Genomic DNA, 26140 nt, shown 5'->3' on the forward strand with positions numbered 1-26140 from the left:
ACCAGACGGTACCCAATGCTTGTGTGTGGACTATAGAAAGGTTAATGCAGTTCCTAGAATGGATTCTTATCCGATCCCACACTTGGAGGATTGCATTGAAAAAGTGGAACAATCAGCTTTTATTTCCAAACTGGATTTACTTAAAGGTTACTGGCAGGTACCTTTATCCGAAAGGGCGAAGGAGATTTCAGCTTTTGTGACTCCAGATGGTACATACCAATTCAAAGTTATGCCATTTGGCATGAAAAACGCCCCAGCCACATTTCAACGGTTAACTAACAAAGTCGTTTCAGGATTACCCAATTGTGCAGTATACATCGACGATCTGGTCATTTTTAGCCAGACATGGAAAGAACATTTAAAGCATCTGATGGAGTTATTCGATCAACTTCAGGAGGCGCGTTTAGTGGTAGACCTAGCCAAAAGTGAATTTGGAAATGACAAGTCACTTTCCTGGGCCATACAATCGGACAGGGTTGAATGGTCCCACGGGATGTGAAAACAAAAGTTATTGGGGAGTTTCCAATACCCTTGACACAAATGGAAATAATGTGATTTCTTGGCATGAGTGGATTCTACCAGAAATTTGTGCCAAATTTTAGCAGTGTGGTTGCTCCACTGATGGACGTACTAAAGAAGTGTAGCAAATTTAAGTGGACAGCGGAGTGTCAACAGGCATTCGACTGCCCAAAACTGTGTTAACCACTGCTCCTGTGTTAGCCATCCCAAATTATACAAAACCATTCAAAGTGGCTGTTGATGCGAGTGATGTTGTCATAGGTGCTTCTACAAGAAGACGACGAAGGACTGGAGCGGCCTATAGGTTATTTTTCAAAGAAATTGGATTCTCACTAGAAGAAGTATTCAACGATTGAGAAGGAGACTTTGAGCTTGGTGCTGGCTTTGCAATATTTTCAAATTTATGTGACCAGCAATCCGTCTGACACAATTATACATACTGATCATAATCCATTGACGTTTTTGAAGCGATTCCGGAATAACAAAGGACTGGAGCGGCCTATCGGTTATTTTTCAAAGAAATTGAATTCTCACCAGAAGAAGTAGTCAACGTTTGAGAAGGAGACTTTGAGCTTGGTGCTGGCTTCACAACATTTTCAAATTTATATGACTAGCAATCCGTCTGACACAATTATATATACTGATCATAATCCATTGACATTTTTGGAGCGATTCCGGAATAACAATGCAAGACAGTTTCGATGGAGTTTATTGTTACAGCCATTTCATTTAAATATAATACATGTGGCAGGACGAGAAAACGTGATAGTCGATGTTTTGTCACGAATGTGATGAAGAGAAGCAGGTACGGTGGAGGAGGAATAACTAAAATGGACTATGTTATTATAAATGTTTGCGTGTTTTGTTTTGTTAAAAAAAAAAACATATTTTATTGTCAATATTTCTTAAAGGAAATTGAAAAGGTGAAAAATGAAACCATCTTGAAGTTGATGGTTTATTTATTTTTTCTTGGGGGAACGTGTCATGTGAGAGTATCTTCAAGAAATGGGTGTTTATCAAATAGCTGTAGTGGATGGACCTTTAAGAAATGGGTGTTTATCAAATAGCTGTAGTGGATGTACCTTTAAGAAATGGGTGTTTATCAAATAGCTGCAGTGATGTCAGAGTGTGGGTGGAGCTGGGCTGTCTATGTGTTTTAATTCCGCTTTGAGCAAGCAGCTACTGGGTGTGTTTAGTTTAGTTTTGCAGATTGGGAGTGCATCCAGAGGAACAAGGTGAAATTATGATCTCTCTCTGTATGAAAGGAATGTCTTCAAATCACTTGCTAACTTAACAGTGATAACTGCTTTCAGTAGAGAATTTAAACCTGCTGTCTTTCTGTAAAATGGGTCTTTTGTCTTATGCATGTTGCAAGGTCAGATTAAGGGTTACTTGTATTCTTTGGGGGGAGTATTTGCATCGATAGTTGCTAAGATGTTTACTGTGTGTGTTTAAAAATGTTTCATAGAATAAACATTGTTTTTGTTTAAAAATACTCTTAGTTTTTACTTACTGTAAAGTGGGCCCTTGTGCTCCCCATAACCAAAATCTGTTTAAAGTTTAGGGACAGGTGAACTCCATGATACACTTTGGGGTTCCCTAAACCTTTGCCCATAGCACAATACAAGTCCCCTCGCGAGTCCTGGAATGATTCTGAGGCATAGACGTTCAGGGCTGCGGTATGTGGTGCCAAGTCGGCAAGGACATGGCACAGGTGCTGCATCGTCTCCTTGTTGAGGCATAGTCTCCTACGTCACATTCACTATCCGTCATCTGTTCGATGGACCAGCGACGCGTATAATAATAATCTTTATTGTCACCAGTAGGCTTACATTACAATGAGGTTACTGTGAAAAGCCCCTTGTCGCCACATTACGGCGCCAACTCGGGTACACAGAGGAAGGATTCAGTATGTCTAACAGCACATCTGCTGTGAAGCCACAGTGCTAACCACGCCAGTACAGTGGATGGCACTGTTGATTCACAGCTCCAGGATCCCAGGTTCGATTCCTGGCTTGGGTCACTGTCTGTGCGGAGTCTGCATGTTCTCCCCGTGTCTGAGTGGGTTTCCTCTGGGTGCTCTGGTTTCCTCCCACAAGTCCCAAAAGACGTGCTGTTAGGTAATTTGGACATTGTGAATTCTCCCTCTGTGTACCCGAATCGGCGCCGGAATGTGGCGACTAGGGGCTTTTCACAGTAACTTCATTGCAGTGTTAATGTAAGCCTACTTGTGACAATAAAGATTATTAAAAACTGTGCTACCGTGCTGCGTATACACTTTGGCCGTTGCCGGCCTCCCCCTCTGGGTCCCTGTTAGGCAACCGGGTCCTCAGGGTGTGGGGTAGGGCCCAGCACATGGGCCACCGCTTCCAGCCTCTGTTGACGCTGCTGCTGCCACAGTCTTGGGCATCAGGCACCCGGCCCGCCAGCAGCACCACTAGGACAATTCCGCGGGGTTCAAAATATCGTCCATACCATTCAATATCTGGGAAAGAGTCGAGACCATGGGCAGTACTCCATGCCCTCCCACCTTCCCATGGTGGCCCACCCCAACCAAGGCTTGCTCCCCAGTTGGTCCACCATCCCCTCCGAGCACTGGGGCAGCAACCCCAATGCCCCCAGGTTCTTTGCCTGTGAGTGAAGATGGCTACTCACCTCCTTGGGTCCCTGCAGCAGCTCCTCCGTCAGTTTCACGTTTTTAAAAAGGTGTACTAATTGGCGCTCTCGTGACCACTTGCTGGGGAGTCCGATAGATCACGGGTGGCGTTTAGATAGGCGGTCATTCACCTTAATTGTATGGAGATTGGTTTTAAGTGATGTTTATTGGTTTCTCAACACACTAAAACGAGATCTGGATTTCGCTAAGGGGAGCGGGCCAGTTAGATCGTGAACAGATTGGCGGCCCATGCAATTCTTGTTTTTGGCCTCTCCAGTGTAGCGCTCTCACTTAAGCGCAATGCGGCCATTAAATTACGGCCTATATTTAATAATGAATTGCCTTTTTTAAATTGCTAAAAGGCAATTTAAAAGGTGAATATGTGCAATGCTTTTGATGCTTTATTTACATTGTGGAGATTCTTAGAAATTTGCTGTTAAATTTGTCACTGTACTTGAAGCCTAGCTGATATTTTGTTGCTTTTGATTTTATAGGTGAAAATTAACTATTTACAGACTGCCAATCTTAATGGCTCACAGTTGAAAGAGTTTGCTTCATAACTTCTGCTTGCGCTAAAACAAAATGTCTGTGAATTTCTGAGGAAAGATTAGTTCAGCCCTGGCTTCCTGAGGGTCTTCCTGCATTGGCAGTGCTCTGATATTCTGCCCTCAAGCATTCACTTATGGTGCATTTCAGGCAGATTTTCATGTCCTGATCCTGTCAAGTTTTGATTGGAAATTATTAAAAATGGGTTTAAACATACCAGAATTGTACAGAATGCAATTTTCCCTGGTCAGTTCACTTGCTTAGTTATCCATTAAAAAAAATAACTTCAATTTATGCATAATTTTCACAAACACAGAGGGCAGGATTCTCCGCTGGCGGATGCTCTGTTTTGCCGGTGGTCCGGGGTTTCCCGAAGGCGTGGGGAAACCGGCTGACGTAACAGAGCATCTTGCCGGCGGGGTGAAGCATAAATGGAGAATCCCACCCAGAATGTTTTAAAGTGCTTTGAGGTGTCACCAATATTATGGCAATGAATTTGCAGAAGTTCGACAAACAGTAGTCAGTTAAATGACCAGATAATCTGTTTTGGCGGGTGTTGCTTGACGGATAAATATTGACCAGGAAACTCCACCTTTCTTCAAATAGTGGCATAGAATCATCATATCCACCTTAGATGACAGATTGTACCTTCAACAGTGCAGCCCTCCCTCGGTATTCCATTGAGATGTCAGTGGCGATTATGTGTGTACTGAAGCCTCTGGAGTTTTTTTCTTTACTCCACTAACGGGATGTGGGAATTGCTGACAAGATTAGTATTTATCCATAATTGTCCTTGAACTGAGTGCTAGGCCATTTCACAGGGCAGTTAAGAGTCAACCACATTGCTGTGGGTCTGGAGTTGCATGTAAGCCAGACTGAGTAATTTCCTTCCTTCAATCACATTAGGTTTTAGGTTTTTACAACTATCAATGACCATTGTCATGGTTACCATTATTGAGATTTGTTTATATTCCAGATTTATTAACGCAATCTAGATTCCATGAGCGGCCGTGGTAGAATTTGAGCTCAATCCCCAGAGCGTCAGCCTGGGCCATTGGATTATTAATCTAATAAGAATAATAATCTTTATTAGTGTCACAAGTAGGCATATGCTAACACTACAATAATGACACAATGACTGTTTCCCCACTGAGCATGGTGGACTCCTATGACGTCAAAAGGCAAAGATTGAAATTAACTTAGTCATTGGTAGTGTTTGTTATGTCTGTTCTGGAGCTTGAATACAGTCAGATTGTGGTAGGCAGTGCCCTCTCTGCCACTATTTCCCAGGTGAATCAGTGAGTGGAATTCTCCCATTTTCAGACAATGTGCCATGGTATGGGTGGGAATGTGTCATGTTTCCAGCTGCGAAGGCTGGCAGGAAAACACGCCAAATCTTCCAGCCTGGGCCTAATTACTTATGCACCCAGGTGTTTTAGGCCCTATTCAGTGGCAGGGCAGGCCTGCATAGTGCGTTGTCTGCAGTTGTGTCTGGGTGTCTCATTGAAAATGCGCCCAACATCACTGATTCATTATTGAAGAAAGAAGGTGGATCTCCTGAAAGTGAAGATGGATCTCTGAAAACACTCTGAGACAGGAATACAGACCTCCTGAGAACAAAAATGGATCTCCAGGAACATTCGAAGGCTGGAAAATGAACCCCCTCTAGGGTATCTATTCTGGAATGTCCACCTGTGGTTACACCCCTAACCCACTGCTGCGGTATTCCAGTTTTGCTGACAGCCTACATCCTGAACTCTGGAGACAGCCCCAGGCTTTGTTCATGTGAGTTTTGACATCTTCACGGTACATTGTTCAAAACATGTTCTCCTGCCAGCATCACCACCATGGAGAATCTGGTCTGGGGTTTGGGCCTTCATCTGCATCTAACTAACGGGATGCAAATTAGGCTCATGTGGCCTCTCGCGGCTTTCGGCACCCACCATGGTGGACACCAGTGGAAATTCCCATTGTAAATGCACTCTGGCGTGAGACCTATTTCTGGGCCCCTTTTCTCTCCCCACACACACCATTGAATCTGTCAACAGGAGCTTGGGAGTATTCCACTCAGAGGCTATCTACACAAACTTTTCCTGGACAAATTCACGAAAGTGCTTGTGTGAATAGGTTGGAGGGCAGCAGTGCTCGTGTGCTGAAAAGCTAATATCCCTGCATTATTGGTCCTCTGCTTCCCAGTAAAAGGTGTTAGAATTGCAGGAAATCCATTGTTAATATTTCCACAATTGATGCAAGATATGAGAAAACCTGTGGCACAAATCCATTACCACATAAATAGTTTGGCAGGAATAACTTGGGAACAAAGCGCAAAGAAATATTTATGATAGCCTCCACCCCCATGATTTTCAGCCATGATTTAAAAGCTTTTTCAGCTGATGTTCCATGGTTTATTGATGCAGTTCATGCAGCATGTAGACATGAAAGTAATTCATTACCCTTAACAATAAGAAAAGGAGGAGAGATCACTGGAAAACGTAACAGCAATGGGAGCTCAGATTTCCATTCAGCCGACTGCCCTTCCCTCAATGCCCATCTCAGAGTCACTGAAGATAAATATATTGGGCATGATCTCCCGGCTGTGTCGCTCCGGCGTGAAATTGAGCGGGCTGGTTGGATAACGAGAGAGGCTGAAATCGGGAACCACGCTGTGCGCCGATCAGTTTCTGATCTAACAGGCCCGCTCCCATTGACGAGATCCAGATCCTGCGAGAAACCAGTAATCACCAATTAAGAGCAATCTCCATTGCGTTAACGGGAAGATTCCCTATCGAACGACCTCCCGGGATCCAACTGGCTCCCCAGCGAGTGGTCACGCAAGTTCTGTTCAGTCCACCCATTTAAAACGTGAGTGAAGCTTGCGATCTGGCTGCTGTGGCGATCCGAGGAGGTGAGTAGCTATCTTTGAAATTGGGCAGTCAGACACGGAGGCTCGGGGTGGGCCGCCAACGTTGGGGAGTCCAGTGGGTGGGGGGGGGGGGGGGGGTAAAGAGGGTGCAGCACCTGCGGGTCTACCTTTGCATCTTCCAAATGTTTAATTAAAGGGGTAAGACATGACGGGAGAGCTCAAAGCCTTGCTTTGCCACTCTTGCTGTATGTTGGAAGTTCGTGCGATGGACTGGGCGGTGTTCACGACTCTGAAGGTTATTGCGGTCCTGGGCCGAGCAGTTGCCATACCAGCCTGTGATGCAGCCAGATAGGATGTTTTCTATTGTCCATCTGTAAAAGTTGGTAAGGGTTAATGTGGACATGCCAACTTTCCTTAGTTTCCTGAGGAAGTATCGGCGCTGTTGTGCTTTCTTGGTGGAAGCGTGGGTGGACCAGGACAGATTTGTGGTGATGTGCACCCCTAGGAATTTGAAACTGCTAACCATCTCCACCTCGGCCCCGTTGATGCTGACAGGGGTGTGTACAGTACTTTGCTTCCTGAAGACAATGATCAGCTCTTTAGTTTTGCTGGCATTGAGGGAGAGATTGTTGTCGCTGCACCACTTCACTAGGTTCTCTATCTCCCTCCTGTATTCTGACTCATCGTTATTCGAGATCAGGCCCTCTATGGTCGTATCATCAGCAAACTTGTAGATGGAGTTGGAACCAAATTTTTCCCCGCAGTCGTGTGTGTACAGGGAGTAGAGTAGGGGGCTAAGTACGCATCCTTGCGGGGCCCCGGTATTGAGGACTATTGTGGAGGAGGTGTTGTAGTTCATTCTTACTGATTGTGGTCTGTTGGTCAGAAAATCGAGTATCCAGTTGCAGAGTGGGGTGCCAAGTCCGAGGTTTTGGAGCTTTGATATGAGCTTGGCTGGGATTATGGTGTTGAAGGCGGAGCTGTAGTCAATAAATGGGAGTCTGATGTAGGAGTCCTTGTTTTCGAGATGCTCTAGGGATGAGTGTAGGACCAGGGAAATGGCGCCTGCTGTGGAACGGTTGCGGCAGTATGCGAATTGCGTGGATCAAGGCATTCTGGGAGTATGCAGGTGATGTGTTTCATGATCAACCTCTTGAAGCACTTCATTACGACTGAAGTCAGGGCCACCGAACGGTAGTCATTGAGGCACGTTGCCTGGTTCTTCTTTGGCAGCGGTATCATGGTGGTCTTCTTGAAGCAGTGGGGACCTCGGAGTGGAGTAGGGACAGGTTAAAGATGTCCGCGAACACCTCTGCCAGCTGGTCCATGCAGGCTCTGAGTGCACGACCAGGAATCCTGTCCGGGCCCGTCGCCTTCCGAAGATTTACTTTCAGGAAGGCCGATCTGACTTCGGAAGCTGTGATGGTGAGTATGGGTGAGTTATGGGCTGCTGGGGCACTCAACAGCGGATTGTTGGTTACGTGCTCGAATAGAATGCATTGAGTTCATCGGGGAGGGGTGTGCTGCTGCCAGAGATACTGCTCAGCTTCGCTTTGTAGCCCGTTACGTTGTTTAGTCCTTGCCACAACCGTCGAGAGTCTGTCTGTGACTCTAGCTTGGTTTGATATTCTCTCTTGGCATCTCGAATGGCTTTGCGGAGATCATACCTGGATTTCTTGTATCGGTCAGGGTCGACTGACTTGAATGACTCAGATCTGTCCTTCAGTAGGGAGTCAATCTCGCGATTGAGCCATGGTTTCCGATTAGAGAACGTACCTACTGCTTTCTTTGGCATGCAGTCGTCCACACATTTGCTGATGAAGTCTGTGACGGTGGTGGCATACTCATTTATGTTGGTCACTGAGTTCTTAAATATGGACCAGTCCACTGTCTCTAAGCAGTCACGTAAGACCTCTTCTGTTTTCTCGGACCAGCACTGCACAACCTTCTTAGCTGTATTCTCAACGCTTGAGTTTCTGTTTGTATGCTGGGAGAAGGAGCACCATCTTATGGTCTGATTTCCCAAAGTGCGGTCGGGGGATGGAACGGTAGGTGCCCTTAATTTTTGAGTAGCAGTGGTCAAGAGTGTTGTCGCCCCTGGTGGGACAGGAGATGTGCTGGTGGAATTTTGGCAGTACACTCTTGAGGTTGGCCTTGTTGAAGTCTCCCTCCACGATGAACAAGGCCTCCGGGTGTTCTGTTTCGTAGTTGTTTATAACTGTGTATAGTTCGTCCAGCGCCTTCCTCACTTCTGCCTGGGGTGGGATGTAGACCGCTGTGATAATGGCTGAAGTGAACTCACGTGGAAGATGGTATGGGCGGCACTTCAAGGTCAGGTACTCGAGGTACGGGAGAAGTAGGTCGCCAGGGTAGCCACATCGAAGCACCAGGAGGAGTTGATGAGGAGGCACTCCCCTCCACCATTTGCTTTGCCTGATGATGCGGTGCGGACCGCCCGGTGAATTGAGAAGCCTTCAGGTTGTATGGCACAGTCAGATGAGGCGGGGGTGAGCAATGTCTCTGTGAAACAGAGCACACAGCAGTCTCTTACTTCCCTCTGAGAGATAGGTCTAGCGTTCAGTTTATCCAGCTTGCTTTCGATTGCTTGGACATTTGCCAGGAGTATGCTGGGGAGAGGGGTCTTGAAACTGCGTTGCTTCAGTCTAACCTGCAGACCGCCGCGTTTCCCTCACTTCCTCAGTCGGCTGCTGCGGCTGGGTGATCCTGGGATCCGATGGGAGACGTTTGACCTTGTGGAAGGTAGGTGGTTGCGTCTGGCGGGGGGCCAGGGCGCTGGCGGGGACCAGGGCGCTGGTTACGTTTCCGGGGTCGCGTCTGGCAGAGTCCCGGGTGCTGGTTGAGGTAGAGGAGTTGCTAGGGGGCATGTTTGCGATCCGGATTCGTCCCGGCGTTCTGTGGGCACGGGAATACCTTGCAGCGCATCTGGGTCCTCACGCGGGGTCTCCGCCATTTCAGGGGTCCTCACACAGGGTCTCCGCCATTTCGGGGGTCCTGGGTCATGGGCTGGGGCTTCCTGAGGCAGGTTGGGCTGAGTCCCGTGGTCTGTTCCCTCCCTGGGTGCTCCTGGGGTTGGCTCTTGAAGTAGGCCTGGTCAGGCCTCCACGTGGTTTTTTTCTTTCATCTCCATGTAGCTCGGGTTGCTGGGCGGCCTCTCTGGGTCGGGTCGCTGGGCGGGTCTCTCGAGGTCGAGTTGGGCCTGGTCCCGTCGTCGAGGGTCGGGTCTGGGGCTCCAGGGACTGGGCCGGGCGATCCGGGGGCTGGCGTCAGTTGTTAGGCCAGGTTGGGAGCTCCGAGGTCCTTGTCGGCACCAAATCGAGATCAGGGCTTCACTTCCAGTATGGGCCCGATCCACCTCCAGGTTGTGGAGGTCAGGTTGGGTCGGGTCAAAAGGTCTCCACGGTTCTCGGAGGATGTTCACGCCTGCTAGAAAAGATAAAAGACAGAGGTTAGTAATAATGTTAGTCTTAGAATTAAATTTTAAAAGATTAGAACGAGTATAAGTTAAGTAAAAAGAGGATCTGTTGGGGAGAGCTCGCAGAGAGTCGCCTCGCTCCGGCGCCATCTCTGGCTAATCTGGTCAAGATGGTGTGAGGGGGAGGGTTTCAGATTTCTGGGCCATTGGGACCGGTTCTGGGAGATGGGACCAGTACAAACTGGATGCGTTACACCTGGGCATGGCCATGACTGATGTCCTCACAGGAGTATTTGCTAGAGTAGTTGGGGAGGGTTTAAACTAAAATGGCAGGAGGATGGGAGCCGATGCAAGGAGTCAGAGGAGGAGGAAACAAGGAAAAAGACAGAAAGCGGAATAAGGAAAGTGATGGACAGAGAAACCAAGGACTAGATTCAAACAGGTCACGGTAAAAAATATTGGGAAGGGACAAGTAATGTTAAAAAGACAAGCTGAAAGGCATTGTGCCTTAACGCGCGGAGCATTCACAATAAAGTGGATGACCGAATTGCGCAAATATATGTAAATGAGTATGATGTAATCAGGATGACGGATGAACAGGTTTTGATGGGCCTGGGAGGTGTGAAAGCTGGGGGGATGGGATCGATACTGGGAGAGGTGTTTGCAAGAGGAAGTGGATGGGGTGATTCTGGGAGGGAGGGGTTCGATGGTAACAAAAGAATGGGGCGGGGTGAGTCAGGCTATTGGATCAGGGCCCGGGGTAATGATGATAACGGATAGGAGGGGTGGGGGGCTGGTGAGAGACCCCCGGTCAAAATAGTGACGTGGAACATGAGAAGGTTAGGGGGACCGGTGAAGAGATCAAGAATTTTCACACATTTGAAGAGCTTGAAGGCTGATGTGGCGATGCTGCAGGAGACCCATCTTAAGGTGAAGGATCAGGTGAGGCTTAGGAAGGGTTGGGTGAGTCAGGTGTTTCACTCTGGGTTTGACAGTAGGGCTCAGAGATAGCAGTATTGGTGGGCAAGAAGGTGAGGTTTCAGATGGAGAAGGTGGTGGCGGATCAGGGGGGCAGGTACGTGAGAGTGACGGGTGCAATAGAGGGGAGGTTGATGTCACTAGTGAGCATATATGGCTCTAACTGGGATGATGTGGGGTTTGTGAAGAGGGTGCTATTTGACATCCTGGATTTGGATTCCCATGAGTTGATAGTGGGGGGTACTGGAATGTGGAGCTGGAGCTGAACGTGGAATGGTGGGAATGTTTAACGATGCGATGGGTGGGGGTGTCTCGCCGCAAATGATGGACAGGCTTCCATCTTGTTGTTGATAAAGAAGGACAAGAAGGTGTCCAGGGGGAAGGTGGTAGGGCAGTTGCGTAGGGCCAGGAGGGCAATATACGAATATGGGGAGAATGCGAGTAGGATGCTGGCCCACCAGCTTTGGAAGCAGGAGGTGGCAAGGGAGATTAGTAAATTGAAGTATGGGACGGTAAGGATAGTGCAGGACCCGGTGGGGTGAATGGGGCATTTGAGGAATTTTACAGGAGGTTGTATGAGTCGGAGCCGCCAGCCAGGGGGGAGGGAATGCAGCAGTTCCTGGATGGTTGGAGTTTCTCAGGGTGGACGAGGAGCTGGTGGAAGGTTTGGGGGCTCCTATTGGGTTTAGGGAGGTGATGGAGAGCATGGGGCGATGCAGGCGGGGATGGCCCCGGCCCCGGATGGGTTCCCGGTGGAGTTTTATAAAATGTTTGGGGGGTGGGACTAGCTGGGGCTGTTGCTGCTGAAGGCTTATAATGAGGCTAGGGAGAGGCGGAGTTCTCCCCAACACTATCGCAGGCATACATCTCCCTGATACTGAAAAATACATGGATCTGGAGCAGTCTGGTTCAAAATGCTTGAATCTATCATTAAGGAAGAAATAACGAGACATCTGGATAGAAGTTGTCGCATTGGGCAGAGACTGCATGGGTTCATGAAAAGCAGGCCATGTTTGACTAATTTAGTGAAATTCTTTGAGGACATTACGAGTGCGGTGGACAACGGGAATCTGGTGGATGTGGTGTATCTGGATTTCCAGAAGGCATTCGACAAAGTGCTGCATAAGATAAAGGAGCATGGCATTATGGGTAATGTATTAGCATGGATAGAGGGTTGGTTAACAGGCAGAAAGCAAAGAATGAGGATCAATAGGTGTTTTTCTGGTTGGCGACCAGTGGCTAGTGGTTCTGCACTTGTTTACAATTTACATAGATGATCTGAAGTTGGGTACCAAGTGTAATGTGTCAAAGTTAGCAGATGACACTAAGATGAGCGGTAGAGCCAAGTGTGCAGAGGACACTGAAAGTCTGCTGAGGGATATAGATAGTTTAAGTGAGTGGCAGATGGAGCACAATGTTGGTAAATGTGAGGTCATCCATTTTGGTAGGAATAACAGCAAATTGACTATTATTTAAATGGTAAAAATAGCATGCTGCTGTGCAGAGGGACCTGGGTGTCCTTGTGCCTGGGTGTCCTTGTGCATGCATGAATCGCAAAAAGCTGGTTTGCAAGTGCAGCAAGTAATTAAGAAGGCAAATGGAATTTTGTCCTTCATTGCTAGAGAGATGGAGTTTAAAAGCAGGGAGGTTTTGTTGCAGCTGTATAGGGTGCTGGTAAGGCCATACCCAGAGTACTGTGTACAGTTTTGGTCTCCTTACTTGAGAAAGGATATACTGGCACTGGGGGGTGTGCAGAGGAAATTCACTAGGTTGATTCCGGAGTTGAGAGGATTTGCTTATAAGAAGAGATTGAGTAGACTGGGACCATACTCATTGGGATCTTTTAGAAACATATAAAATTATGAAAGGATTAGATAGGATAGAAGCAGGGAGGTTGTTTCCACTGGTGGGTGTAACTGAATGTAGGGGACATAGCATCAAAATAAGGAGGAGTTCCCTGCCCAGTGAAGCAGTTGAGGCTACCTCATTAAATTTTTTTCAGGCAAAGGTAGATAGATTTTTGAACAGTAAAGGTTATGGTGAGCAGGCGGGTGAGTGGAGTTGAGTCCACAAAAGATCAGCCATGATCTTATTGAATGTCAGAGCAGGCTCCAGATAGCCTGCTCCTGTTCCTAATTCTTATGTTATGCACCGTCCGATATTATTGCTAAATGTGGATGCTAAGTTGTTGGCGAAGGTGTTGGCTTCACGAATTGAGGACTGTAACCCGGGGGTGATAGGAAAGAACCAAATGGGGTTTGTGAAAAGGAGACAGTTGTTGGCAAATGTGAGGGGCAGGAAGTGGAAGTGGCGGTGGCAGTGGCGATGGACGTGGAGAAGACTTTCGACCAGGTGGAGTGGGAGTACCTGTGGGAGGCGCTGGGTCCGTTTGGGTTTGGGCAGGGGTTTGTGGACTGGGTCTGGTTGCTGCACAAGTACCCAGTGTCGCAAGTGTGTGGACGAACCGGGTGAGTTTGGGATATTTCAGTTTGCACTGTGGGACACAGCAGCGGCGCCCACTCCCCGTTGCGTCGGGCAAAGATTTTGTTGTACGCAGGCGGCCTGTTATATATTTCAGACCCATTGGGGGCGGGGGGGGGGGGGGCATTGGCAGCATCATGGGGATTTTGGAGGACTTTGGTCAGTCCTCCGGGTACATGCTGAACATGGGAAAGTGCGAGCTGTTCCCGATTGAGACCAAGGCCAGAAGAGGAGGTTGGGGGAGCTGCCATTTACGGTTGTGGGGGCGAGTTTCAGGTACTTGGACATCCAGGTGACACGGGGTTGGGCGCCTGTTTATGTTTCAGAACCTTCGATCTTTGTTCCTAAGTCATTCTTTAAGAAGGTTAACACGTTGATCTTGGGGTTTGTATGGGCAGGGAAGACCCCGCAGGTCAAGAGGGTTTTTTTGGAGCGGGGGCGAGGGAGGGGTGGCGGAGCTGCCGCTGCCGAATATAATGAATTATTACTGGATGGCTAATATCGCGATGGTCAGGAAATGGGTAGTGGGGGAAGGATCAGTATGGGGGAAATGGGGGCAGCTTCTTGTAGGGGAACGAGCTTTAATGGCATTGTTGACAACACCTCTGCCGCTCTTGCCGGCCAGGTACTCCCTGAGCCCAGCGGCCTTAAGGGTATGGGGGCAGTGGAGACAGCATTTGAGACTAGAGGGTGCCTTGGTGTGGGAACTGATCTGTGATAATCACAGGCGTGCACTGGGGGAGGGGGGAGGGGAATGCAAGGTTTTGAGAGTGGCAGCAGGCAGGGATTGATCAATTTGGTTTGTAAGGGGCAGTTTTGCGAAATTAGAGGACCTGAAGGAGGAATATGAGCTGCCCAGGGGGATTGCTCATATTCCCCCTGAATGGTTTTAGGTACTTGCAGGTCCAGGATTTCGTGAGGAGGGAGGTGCCTTCCTTTCCAGGGTTGCCACCCTTGGGACTGCAAGATAAGGTGGGAGGGGAGGGGGGAGGGGAAGGTGTCCAAGGTCCACAAGGAGCTGATGGACTGGGAGGGAGCCCCGATGGGAGACATTAAATGTAAGTGGGAGGAGGAGCTGGGGAGGGGCAAGGTGCAAGCCAGTACATGGGAGGAGATCTTGCAGAGGGTGAATGTTCCTCGTCGTGTGCAAGGCTGTCTTATTCAGTTTAAAGTAGTTCACAGCACACAGGATGAGTAGGTTCTTTGAGGGAGTGGAGGATAGGAGTGTGGTGAGGCTCACAAATCATTTCCACATGTTTTGGGCATGTCTGAAACTGAAGGGGTTCTGGCAGGGGCTTGTGGACGTAATGTCCGTGGTATTGGGGGTGAAGGTGGCCCCAAATCTAGTGGTTACGCTATTTGGGGTGTCAGAAGATCCTGGAGCCCAGGAAGTGAGAGAGGCTGGTGTTTTGGCCTTTGCCTCACTGATAGCCCGGAGATGGATTTTGCTTGAGTGGAGGGATTCGGAGCCGCCGAAAGCGGTGGTGTGGGTGATCGACTGGCAGAATTCCCGAGGTTGGAGAAGGTCAAGTTAATCGTCAGGAAGTCGGTTGATGGGTTCGCTCAGAGGTGGAAGCCGTTCGTTGACTTCTTTAGGGAGGATTGTGGTGTCAGCGGCGGGGGCGGAGAATAAGGGGGTTAGAATCAGGGTGGCAGGACGGGAGGAGGGAAGGATGGGGGTGGAATGTTTGTTGGTTATTTATTATCTTGTACAATTTTACTTCTGCTCTTATTTGTTTTGTTTGTTGTTTGTTTGTTTATACAAACCTTTTGGAGGGTTTGGGGCCAGAGGGCCCCGTCCGACTTGGTGGTTGCACATGCCTTACTGTGCTACCCTGTTCCGCATGCTCACCCCGAGATGAGCCATTGTCTGGGGGGGTGGACGTCGGAGAGCTGATGACATCCGTCATCAATCCGTGGGGAGGCTCTGGGTTGGCCTCCAGAGCTCCCTCCTTCCAATCGGTGCCCTTGTGGCCCTGGGTGTCACCTCGGGATAGAAGGGCAGCTCGTTTGAGCTCCGGGTGCCCTGCGTCATCTGGCTCTGCCAGTCCTGGCGGCTCCCCAATTTCTGCACCATGGTGTTGATGCTGTCAGCAATGCCCCTCTGTGAGCAGCCATGCTCTGCAGTGCCTTTCCAATGTCCACCTACATCTGGGACACCATCCTCAGCGACCGGGTGTGCTCTGGAGCACCTCAGCGATGTCCATCTGAGACTGGGACATGCTCCGCAGTGCCCCAGCAAGGTCCACCTGAGACTGAGACACGTTCCCCAGTGCCTAGGACATGCTCCGCAGCGCCTCGATAATGCCCACTTGAGACTGGGACATGCTCTGCAGCGCCTTGGAAAGGTCCAACCACATCAAGGACATGTTCCCCAGCGACCCAGACATGCTGTAGCGGCACTCAGCCATGGCCGTCACTGACTGAGCTACTCCTTGGACACCATCATGCGTGGTCCTGACATCGTGTTCCAGTTTTCCATTGCGGTCGCCACCCTAGGAGTGTTGCCCTCTGTGCCATGCATTTGCAGGTGCTATCTGCTGCATCCATAGCCTTTGGGACTCCTCCAATCTGCTAGGGAGCCGCTAGAGTGTTGCTGACAACCTCCTCTGAATCTAACACCCGCACTCTACTGACTGCATCAGCTCTGGGATCGTTTGGTCCATCTTGCTACGCACGCCACTGACCACCCACTGTGGCACGTGGTTGCGCAGAGTGATACCGGTGTATGGGTGCTCACCCCCTCCACTCACACCCGGGCGCCACCCTGCTGGTGCAGCATCATGCGGTTCATCCAAGGAGGACACTCACAATAGATCCCACAGGAGGGCGCCAGACAGAAGTCGCAGAGCGCACAATTGGCATGTGTAAGGGCCAGCCACAGGTACCGGGGCCAGGGGTGTGATGCGGAGTGCAGAGTGCCGGGGGAACGGCCGGGATTATGTGTGGGGATCAGGCGAGGGAGGAGGGTGAGAGGCAGGGCATGTGGAGGCAGAGACTGCAATGCAGGTCAGGGCCACTGTGCAGCCCATTAGGCCTGAGCGGGCATGGGGGTACCCATCTTGCTCACATGTCTGCACTTTACCCCCTGCAGACAATGGATTTCAGCATCCAACCAGGCATGGTTGCCATCATCCTAGCCGCCGCATCCATGGTGGATACAGTGAGGCTGTATGAGCTGGAGCTGTTCGGGGAGGGCCCTGCAGAACCGGAGAAACAGGGGCCAGCCAGTGAGGATGGAGAGCCGGCGGTCCAACAGGCCGAGGAATAAGTGAGAAGGAGGCACCGTGTCACGCCTCGTGTACATCGGCAGCACCGGTCAATCAAGGATCTGCTGGACCGAGCGTGTCACCGAAGACTCTGGCTGACCAGGGGGACCGTGCAACATCTCTGTCAGATCATGGCGCATCTGGCACCACGAGGGTCTGGGGGAAGTCACCCGCCCCCGATTGCCATCAAGGCGTCGGTCGCCCTGAACACTTACGCTACGTGGTCTTTCCTTGTGCCGAGTGTGGCTCTGTCCAGACCTTGGTGCACAGGTGCATCCATGCCATAACAGAAGCCCTATATGCTGACGCAAAACATTACCTTCAGCCTGGATCGAGCCCATCAGGTTGCACAGATAGTGGGATTTGTCACCATCGCTGGGATGCCCCGGAACCATGGGGTGATCGACAGGACGTAAGACTCCCTACGAGCACCGACGGATGAGGGGGTGGTCTTTACGAACTGAAAGGGGTTCCACTCCATGAACGTGCAGTTGCTGGGTGACCACAAGATTCACACATGCACATCTGCGCCCGATACCTGGGGCAGTGAGCACGATGCCTTCATCCTGGCGCACTCAACGGTTTCCGAGACCTTCGAGGTGCATCCCTCGGGTGAGGGGTTGGCTTCTGGGTGACGGGTTATCTGCTGCAGTTGTGACTGATGACGCCTATTTGGAGGCCACAGACCGACGTGGACACCCGCGACAACGACACCCATTCAGTGCCACATGTGCCATAGGGACACTTCAATCCATTGGGACTCGATTGCTTCCCCGACTGACCGCTCTCTGGCCCCACCGACCAAGTCCAATACCCTCTGCTCAGCAACAATGAGGGGCCGCAGGACCGGGTCTGGCTTGCTCTCCCTTTCTGCAGTTATGGGCCATCTTCTCCTGAATGACAGATAATGCAAAGTCTGAGACATCCCGACGTGGGCAGCACAGAGGGACCACAGCTGGTGGCCTGTGTGTGCAGGAAAACCGGCCATGTGTAGCGATCTCTGTATATGTTAATACATGATTAATTGATGTGCTCAGTACAGTCAGATGATCACTAGATGGCAACACTAACAGAACTTTATAAAGTTTTCCGCTCTTTTCTTAGTCAGAAGGAGTGTGTGTGGTGTTGGAGAGAGTGTAGTGCAGCTGGAGTAGAGATGTGAGCAGCTCAGAGTGTAGTGTATTATATTAATTATTAGTTTAATTCAACCTTAGTTAATTATATTACCAGTATTAAAGTAAAAGAACTCACAAGTATATTATTTTGTTACTCAATAAATAATTCATCATCAACTGGAAGACTTTGATTGTTTATCAAGTAAAATACAACTCGACAAGACAAATGAGTAGCATATATATTACTTCCCTTGTAATATAACATGCTTTAAGCACAACTAGTAGTAAGATTAGAAAAGAAAAGAAAAAGTTCCGATACTGACTGATCGATTGTGGAAGGCCTCTCAGCAAACAGATCCTCGACAACAAATCGCATCGATGGACCAAGTTCAAGCTCCACGGCAGCTGAAAACTACCGGTAACTTAAATTTAAATTGGAGATTATTTAAACAGCAGTTCCAACTATATTTAAATACAGCCTCTGAAGCTTGAAGAATAGCTCTGCTACTGTCTCTGGCAGGTTAACAAGCTATAGAAATATCTAATTTGTTTATATACGCCGAAGGCGAAGCCAAAAGCAAATTTGAAATGAATGTTGCAACGTTTGATGACCTCTGCAAAATGTAGACAAATGAAATACTGGAGCTTTTCAGGTTTCATAAGCGGTTACAGAAAAACGGCGAACTGATCACAAACTTTGTCACAGATCTTAAACTACTGGCGCAGACTTGTAATTTTGCTGATTTACACAACTTTTTAGTAAGAGATCAAATTGTTTATGGACTAAATGATGAAAGCCTAAGCGAAGCCTTACTCCGACAAAATGATTTAACTCTAAAAATGGCAATAGAAAAATGCATTTCACATGAGCATAGTAAAATACAATACTTGGAATTTTATCAACGTGAAAAGGGCACGAAAGTCCATCACGAGGTTGAGAATAGCTGTCTTGCGAGTGCCGATTCCAACTCGGGACATGTGCAGTTCGTCCAGAAATACGAGTCTCAACAGAAGAGGTCAGCACATGTGCGAATGTCACTCATGAGTCAGGGACACGACATCATGACGTGCTACAAATGTGGTAACGCCCACTTTAAAAGGGAATTGCCCTACTCGGGGAAAATTATGTTTAATGTGCTCAAAACTTAACCATTTTGCTTCTCAGTGTAAATCAACAGCAATTTATCCCAACACAACACAGAGAAAGCGTTTTAATGTAAGTTCTATTGATAAAACTGAGAACAAAAATTCACAAAAGAATTTCTCAGAAGCTGATGAACATTTTTCTCTGGAAAATACTTTTTTTGTTGGCCTCATTGAAACATCAAAGGATCTTCAATCAACATCAAAGGATCTTCACTCAGCAATGAAGGCTCCTCATCAAATTGACTTAATTGACATCAACAATGAATGGAATACGACAGTACATGTGAATAACAGCCTGATATTATTCAAGCTTGATACAGGTGCATCAGCCAACCTGATGATTTGTAAGGATTTATCATCAATCCAAGAAGGTTATGAGATTGTACCTGCAGCATGCAAGTTTAAGGATTATAATGGTAATAAAATTATGTCACATGGATTGTGCCATTTATAAGTTGTCAACAAATGCAGAAAACACTTTGTTTTGAAATTGTGGATGATCACAAAGCTTCTTTAGTAGGTGCTCAGGCATGCAAGGAGTTGCAGTTAATTCAAAGAATCTTCATGCACACAAATGAGCTATCACGAATGGAAGAAGAAATTCAACAATCACTGAGTAAATACCATGACGTATTTCGCGATATGGGCACATTGCCATATCAGTACAAGATTTTGCTAAAAAAGGATGCAAAACCCGTTATACATCTGCCAAGAAGAGTTCCAGCACCTCTATGAAAGATTACAATCTCAAGGCATAATTTCCAATATCACACAACCGACTGACGGGGTCAGCTCATTGGTTTGTGTCAAAAAACCTTCAGGAGATATCAGAATTTGTATGGATCCCAAAGATCTAAATAAAAACATACGTAGGGAACATTATCCTACTCCTAAACGAGACAAAATTACTTCTGAAATGTCCAACACAAGAATTTTTACGAAATTAGATACCTTGCAAGGTTTGTGGCAGGTACTGCTTTAATAGTATGTCCTTCGGGATCATCTCCGCCTCACAGATTTTTGGAGCAGATGTCGGAAAATATGGATGGTGTTCGAATCTATGTGGACAACATCATTATATGGTCAACCACTGAGGAAGAGCAGAGAACAAGGCTCAAGGAAGTATTTCACCAAATACATCAAAATGAACAAGGCCAGCAGCATGGGTTCAATTCCCGTACCGCCTTACCTGAACAGGTGCCGGAATGTGGCGACTAGGGTCTTTTCACAGTAACGTCATACTTGTGACAATAAAAGATTATTATTATATGGTTAATCTAAATGCTCATTTGCTACTTCTTGTAAAGTTTTTTAGCTAATACCATCTCAGCTAAAGGTGTCAAAGCGGATGAAGAAAATATATCAGCTGTACAGAAAATGCAGCAACCAAAAGACAAGAAAGCTGTACTTAGATTTCTTGGATTTGTGAATTTTCTCGGGAAATTCATCTCCAACTTATCTTCAAGAACTGTTGCTCTACAAAACTTGATCAGAAAGAACACTGAGTTTGAGTGGTCTCCTCACCATCATAAGAACATAAGAACATAAGAACTAGGAGCAGGAATGGGCCACCTGGCCCCTCGAGCCTGCTCCGCCATTCAATGAGATCATGGCTGATCTTAAATGCAGATCATTCATGCAGAATGGCTGGACCTCAAACAGCAATTAATAGAAGCCCCAACTTTAAATTTCTTTGATCCAACTAAACCCACGAAAATCTCGACAGATGCAAGTCAAGGTGGGAATGACGCAGTCTTACTTCAGCAAGTCAGCCAGACAAATTGGATTCCTGTCGCATACGCTTTGAGAGCGATGACTGCCACAGAGTGCAGGTATGCGCAAATAGAAAAAGATTGTCTCGGACTAATAACAGGCATTACTAAGTTTCTACATAATTACTATATGGCCTACCAAAGTTCATAGTTGACACTGATCATCGACCTCTGGTCAGTATCATAGAGAAAAGCCTCAATGATATGACACCACAATTACAGAGAATGATGGTGAAGTTGAGGAGGCATGACTTACATTACTCTACACTCTGGCAAAGATCTCGTAATTGCAGATACACTTTCAAGATCTGTGAACACTGAAAATCTACCATTTGAATCCATCAATGATGCAGAAGCAGTTATATAGAGAAACACTTCCTGCATCAGATGAAATGTTGAAGCAGATAGGTGATGAAACACAAAAGGATGTAACCTTGCTTAGAGTCATCAATCACCTACAGCCTGGGTGGTCAAAAGGACACTGTCCTCAGTATCAAAGTATTCAAGCAGAACTTACTGAGGTAGATGGCGTACTATCATGAAATGACAGTATTGTCTTTCCATCAAATCTCAGGTCAGAAATACTAAGCAAACTTCATGAAGGATATCTCAGCATTGAAAAGTGCAAAAGAAGAGCTAGGCAACTATGTATTGGCCAGGAATAAATAAAGACATTGCAGAGATGATAATGCTGTGTTCAACATGTCAACGGCATCAGCCAGCACAATGTAAAGAAACACTACGACAACATGACATTGCTACATCACCATGGGTGGAAGTAGGCATTGATTTGTTCCATGCAAGTGGACAAGACTATGTTCTTACCATTGATTATTTTTCCAACTTTCCGGAAGTGATGAGACTACCTAATCTCACCTCTACAGCTGTGATCAAAGCGTGTGCGGAAATCTTTGCGACACATTCCGCAAACTGTTATGTCAGATAATGGCCGGGCTTTGCAAGCTAGGAGTGGAAGGAATTTTCAAGTGCATACAACTTCAATCACATTACTTCAAGTCCCCATTTTCTTCAATCGAATGTAAAAGTGGAGAAGGGTGTACATATTGTGAAACAACTGTTGAGCAAAGCAAGAGATTCGCAATCGGATTTTTACTTGGCTTGAATGTTATACATACCCTCTCCGTTACATGCAGGATTATCTCCAGCTCAAATGTTGTACAATCGTGAAATTATAGAATTTCATAGAATTAACAGTGCAGAAGGAGGCCATTCGGCCCATCGAGTCTGCACCGGCCCTTGGAAAGAGCACCCCTCTTAAACCCATGCCTCCACCTTATCCCTGTAACCAAGTAACCCCACCCAACCTTTTTGGACACGAAGGGCAATTTATCATGGCCAATCCACCTAATCCACGTCTTTGGATTGTGGGAGGAAACCGGAACACCCGGAGGAAACCCACGCAACCACAGGGAGAACGTGCGGACTTTGCACAGACAGTGACCCAAGTCGGGAATTGAACCTGGAACCCTGGCGCTGTGAAGCAACTGTGCTATCCACTCGTGCTACCGTGCTGGAACAACACTACCTCAAATTCAAGTTAATGATCCAGATCAACTGGGTATGCTGAAAAGAATTCAACAGCAACGTTATTATGACAGGCATGCAAAACCACTGAAACCTCTAACAGAAGATGACATTGATTGAATCAGACAGCCTGATAGAGGATGGTCTGATACTGCTATAGTTATTAGGCAAATGTCTCCACGTTCCTACATAATCAAAGCTGCAGAAGGTGGATTGATTAGAAGGAATCGGCGTGACCTTTTGAAAGTTCAAATTCATCAACCTGTTTTTCCAACTTTGAATTTAAATCAATCTTTAAGTCAAAGTGTGAATATCAGACAACCTGAAATTGAACAGAAGAACATTAAAGTGTCGACTTCTCCTAACATTTTAAGATGATGTACTAGAAGAAGAAGAACACTGAATTGTTTAAACTTATGAACATTTGACTGATTGATTCATAATTAATGTACTATACATAACATAATACTTAATTTTTTATGTCCAATTTTCTTTATCGTGTATGTAGAAGTGTAACACAAAAAAGGGGGATGTAGTGATCTCTGTATATGTTAATACATGATTAATTGATGAGCAATCAGTACAGTCAGATGATCACTAGATGGCAACACTAACAGGAACTATATAAAGAGTTTCCCGCTCTTTTCTTAGTCAGAAGAAGGAGTGTGTGTTGTTGGAGAGAGTGTAGTGCAGCTAGAGTATGATATTAATTGTTATTTTGATTCAATCTTCGTTAATTATATTACTTGTGAAAGTATTAAAGTAAAAGAACTCACAAGTATGTTATTTTGTTACTCAATAAATAATTTGTCATCAACTGGAAGACTTTGACTGTTTATCATCAAGTTAAATACAACTCGGCAAGACAAATGAGTAGCATATATATTTCATCCCTTGTAATATAACAGCGGACGGTATGGTTATTGGCATATAGTGCCGGGTGGGCTGCCTGCTGACGGGTGGCGTTCAGTCACCCTCTGGGGATGGTGGCTACAGGTGTGTGGGCTGATGGTTGGTGCCAGGGGCACTGTGGCGGTGTGGACAACTCATGTTGGCCTGGGGAGGTTCCCCAGCCCCACCTCCCAGTCCACTTGTCGGGGGCCACGTGGAGGTGGTGGAGATGGGACAGGCTATGCGTGTGGGGGGTGTGGGACGAAGGTGGTGCCAGGGGTTGGGGCTGGGCCACCCTGAGGAGGCCGTGTAGCGTCGTGTGACACTGCTGGCTGGTCCTGGTGGTGGGTTCCACGGCAATCACGGCCTGTGCCGCCTGTGCACAGGCGCCGTTGGCATTCGCGGGTGGCAGCGGCTTTTGACCCTAGGGAACAATGAATTGGATTTTGTTTATTGTCACGTGTACCGAGGTACAGTGAAAAGTATTTTTCTGCTAACAGCTCAACAAATCATTAAGTGCATGAAAATAAAAGAAAAGAAAAGAAAATACATAATAGGGCAACACAAGGTACACAATTAACTACATAAACACCGGCATTGTGTGAAGCATACAGGGGTGTAGTGTTAATGAGGTCAGTCCATAAGAGTGTCATTTAGGAGTCTGGTAACTGCAGGGAAGAAGCTGTTTTTGAATCTGTTTGTGCATGTTCTCAGACTTTTGTATCTCCTGTCCGATGGAAGAAGTTGGAAGAGTGAGCAAGCCGAGTGGGAGGGATCTTTGATTATGCTGCTCTGCAAGGTGCTCCAGCACTCCTATAAGACCATAAGACATAGGAGCAGAATTCGGCCACTCGGCCTATCGAGTCTGCTCCGCCAGTCAATCGTGGCTGATATTTTCTCATCCCCATTCTCCTGCCTTCTCCTCATAACCCCTGATCCCCTTGTTAATCAAGATCCTCCACGGCCTTCAGCAGGGTCTCAAGCTCTGCATTAATGAAATGGGAAGCCGCTCTTCGGGGTGCCATCTTGTTGGCTGGAATGAGTTGTGTGGGGAGTGGAATGCTTGTATGTGGTTGCAGCTTGTCAGGCTCGCAAATGCTGGTCCCGACTCCAGCGAATCAGACACCGTCATGGATTGTAATTGCACTAGTTCCACATGGTACCTGTGCTAGCCCATTAACGGGTCTTGAATTGCCCCAGAACCGGCATCGCTTTTGCCCATGTAGAACACTCGCGATTCAGTCCCGAAATCCGCATTTAGTTTCTCAAATGGAGAATTTTGCTGTCCTTCTCTCAATGTTCTCGCTTTCTCTCACATTCTTCCTTTCGCTCATGCTCTTCTGAGCTCACTTCATGCATGCTCTCTTTCTCTAGCATTTGCTCACTTACGATCACTCTCACATTCTTCTGCAGACTCTGCTTTTAATAATCAGGGGTGAAATTATTTAAAAATGAAAGATTTGGGCCAATTATTAGCAGTAGGTTTTCATTATTAGCAATCGCATCGCTGAATGATTGACACAAAACTGCTAATTTCAGATAGCCTTTGGTTCTGATCAGCTTTTATTTCCTAATTTTCCATACTTGTCCATCTGTCTGTCACCATGATTAGAATTTATGATGCGATTTTAAGGATGTGCTTTGATTCTCATTAATACTAGGTCATTTTTGAAGTGGTGGTCTCGACAGAACAAAGAGGCTACATCGGAATCGATGATTTACTGATCTTACATGACCCCTGCTGTAAGTACTATCTCTTAAGTCTTTCTATTGTTGTGAAGAAAAGCCTGAGAAGAGAGTTGAGGAGAGACTTATTGCTCAGAGTGTTATGATGACCTGGAATGCACTGCCTGAAAGGACAATGGAACAGATTCAATAAATGCATGGGAAGAAAAGAAAGTGTAGACTATGAATGAGGCCAATGAAACTAATTGCAAAGCTTCTCTAATGAGGCATAATGGGGCTAATGGCCCTCTTCAGTGATCTATCATTCTATGTCTGTCCAAAGTCACAATGTAAACCGTGAAATGTTGATGGAGCTATTTTCCACTCATAAGTAGCACAGGGTATCATACTTGTTTCTAAACAATTGTTTTAAACTATTCAAATACTTTCACAAATTATTGTTAAAAGCTGATGGGCTTTCCTTTTTCCTTATTTATCAGATTAAGGATGCAATTGAGCAGTGGGTCATCCAAATTTGCACTTGTATTCTGTGTATATTATTTTGCAAGCAGTCCCTTCAATCATGGGAAATATTGTAATTTGGAAACCAGATCAAAGACCCAGAGTATCAGAGTGAAATGCTCCAAAGGTTGAAAGGAATGGAAGGGAAGACCAGAAAAACCACAGTGGTGGTTGTTTGATGCCTAATGTAGGTTTTAACTCTGGAAGACACTGATATGACAGCAAATAACAATTTTCTTTCACAATCTTGAGGTTTTTGAGGTAAAAACAGCACAGATATGATTGGCTGAATAGCCGCCTCCTGAGCTGTAACCTTTCTCTAGTATTATAAAATGGTTACACCACTGTGGGATGCCATGTGGCCCATTGTATCTGTGCCGGTTCTCTATAAGAGTAGCTCAGCTAGTCCTATTCCTTTGCTTTTTCAGTGTTGCAAGTTTCCCTGTTGCCAATTCTGAAAAAAGAGTGTTATATTAGACTTGAATCGTTGTCTATGTTTCTCTAGCTCTCATAGATGTTGCTAGACCTGCTGATTTTTTCCAGCACATTCTCTTTTTATTTCAGATCTCCAGCATCTGCAATATTTTGCTTTTATGACAGTAACAAAGCCTCCAGTCTCCATAGGTCCTCCGACTATCTTGAGAGGTCGGGTGGTGTTGAGGAAAAGTTGGACAGGGGGGTTGTGTGATTACAGCCTATTCTCAGTAAGATCCACTGTTCATTCTAATTTTCAGAAAAC

At 46.8% G+C, this 26140-nt stretch overlaps 1 protein-coding gene across 1 annotated transcript in view; it reads left to right on the forward strand.

Moving 5' to 3' along the window:
• Positions 1-26140, forward strand: part of LOC140417302 (receptor-type tyrosine-protein phosphatase U-like) — a 1277635-nt gene that overhangs the window by 469476 nt on the left and 782019 nt on the right. Inside the window, exon 5 of the mRNA XM_072501194.1 lies at positions 24876-24957. Within this exon, the coding sequence (XP_072357295.1) occupies positions 24876-24957 (82 nt within the window). The remainder of the gene's footprint in view (positions 1-24875; positions 24958-26140) is intronic.

Source organism: Scyliorhinus torazame, chromosome 1 (assembly GCF_047496885.1).
Source record: "Scyliorhinus torazame isolate Kashiwa2021f chromosome 1, sScyTor2.1, whole genome shotgun sequence".
NCBI classification, from domain to species: domain Eukaryota; kingdom Metazoa; phylum Chordata; class Chondrichthyes; order Carcharhiniformes; family Scyliorhinidae; genus Scyliorhinus; species Scyliorhinus torazame.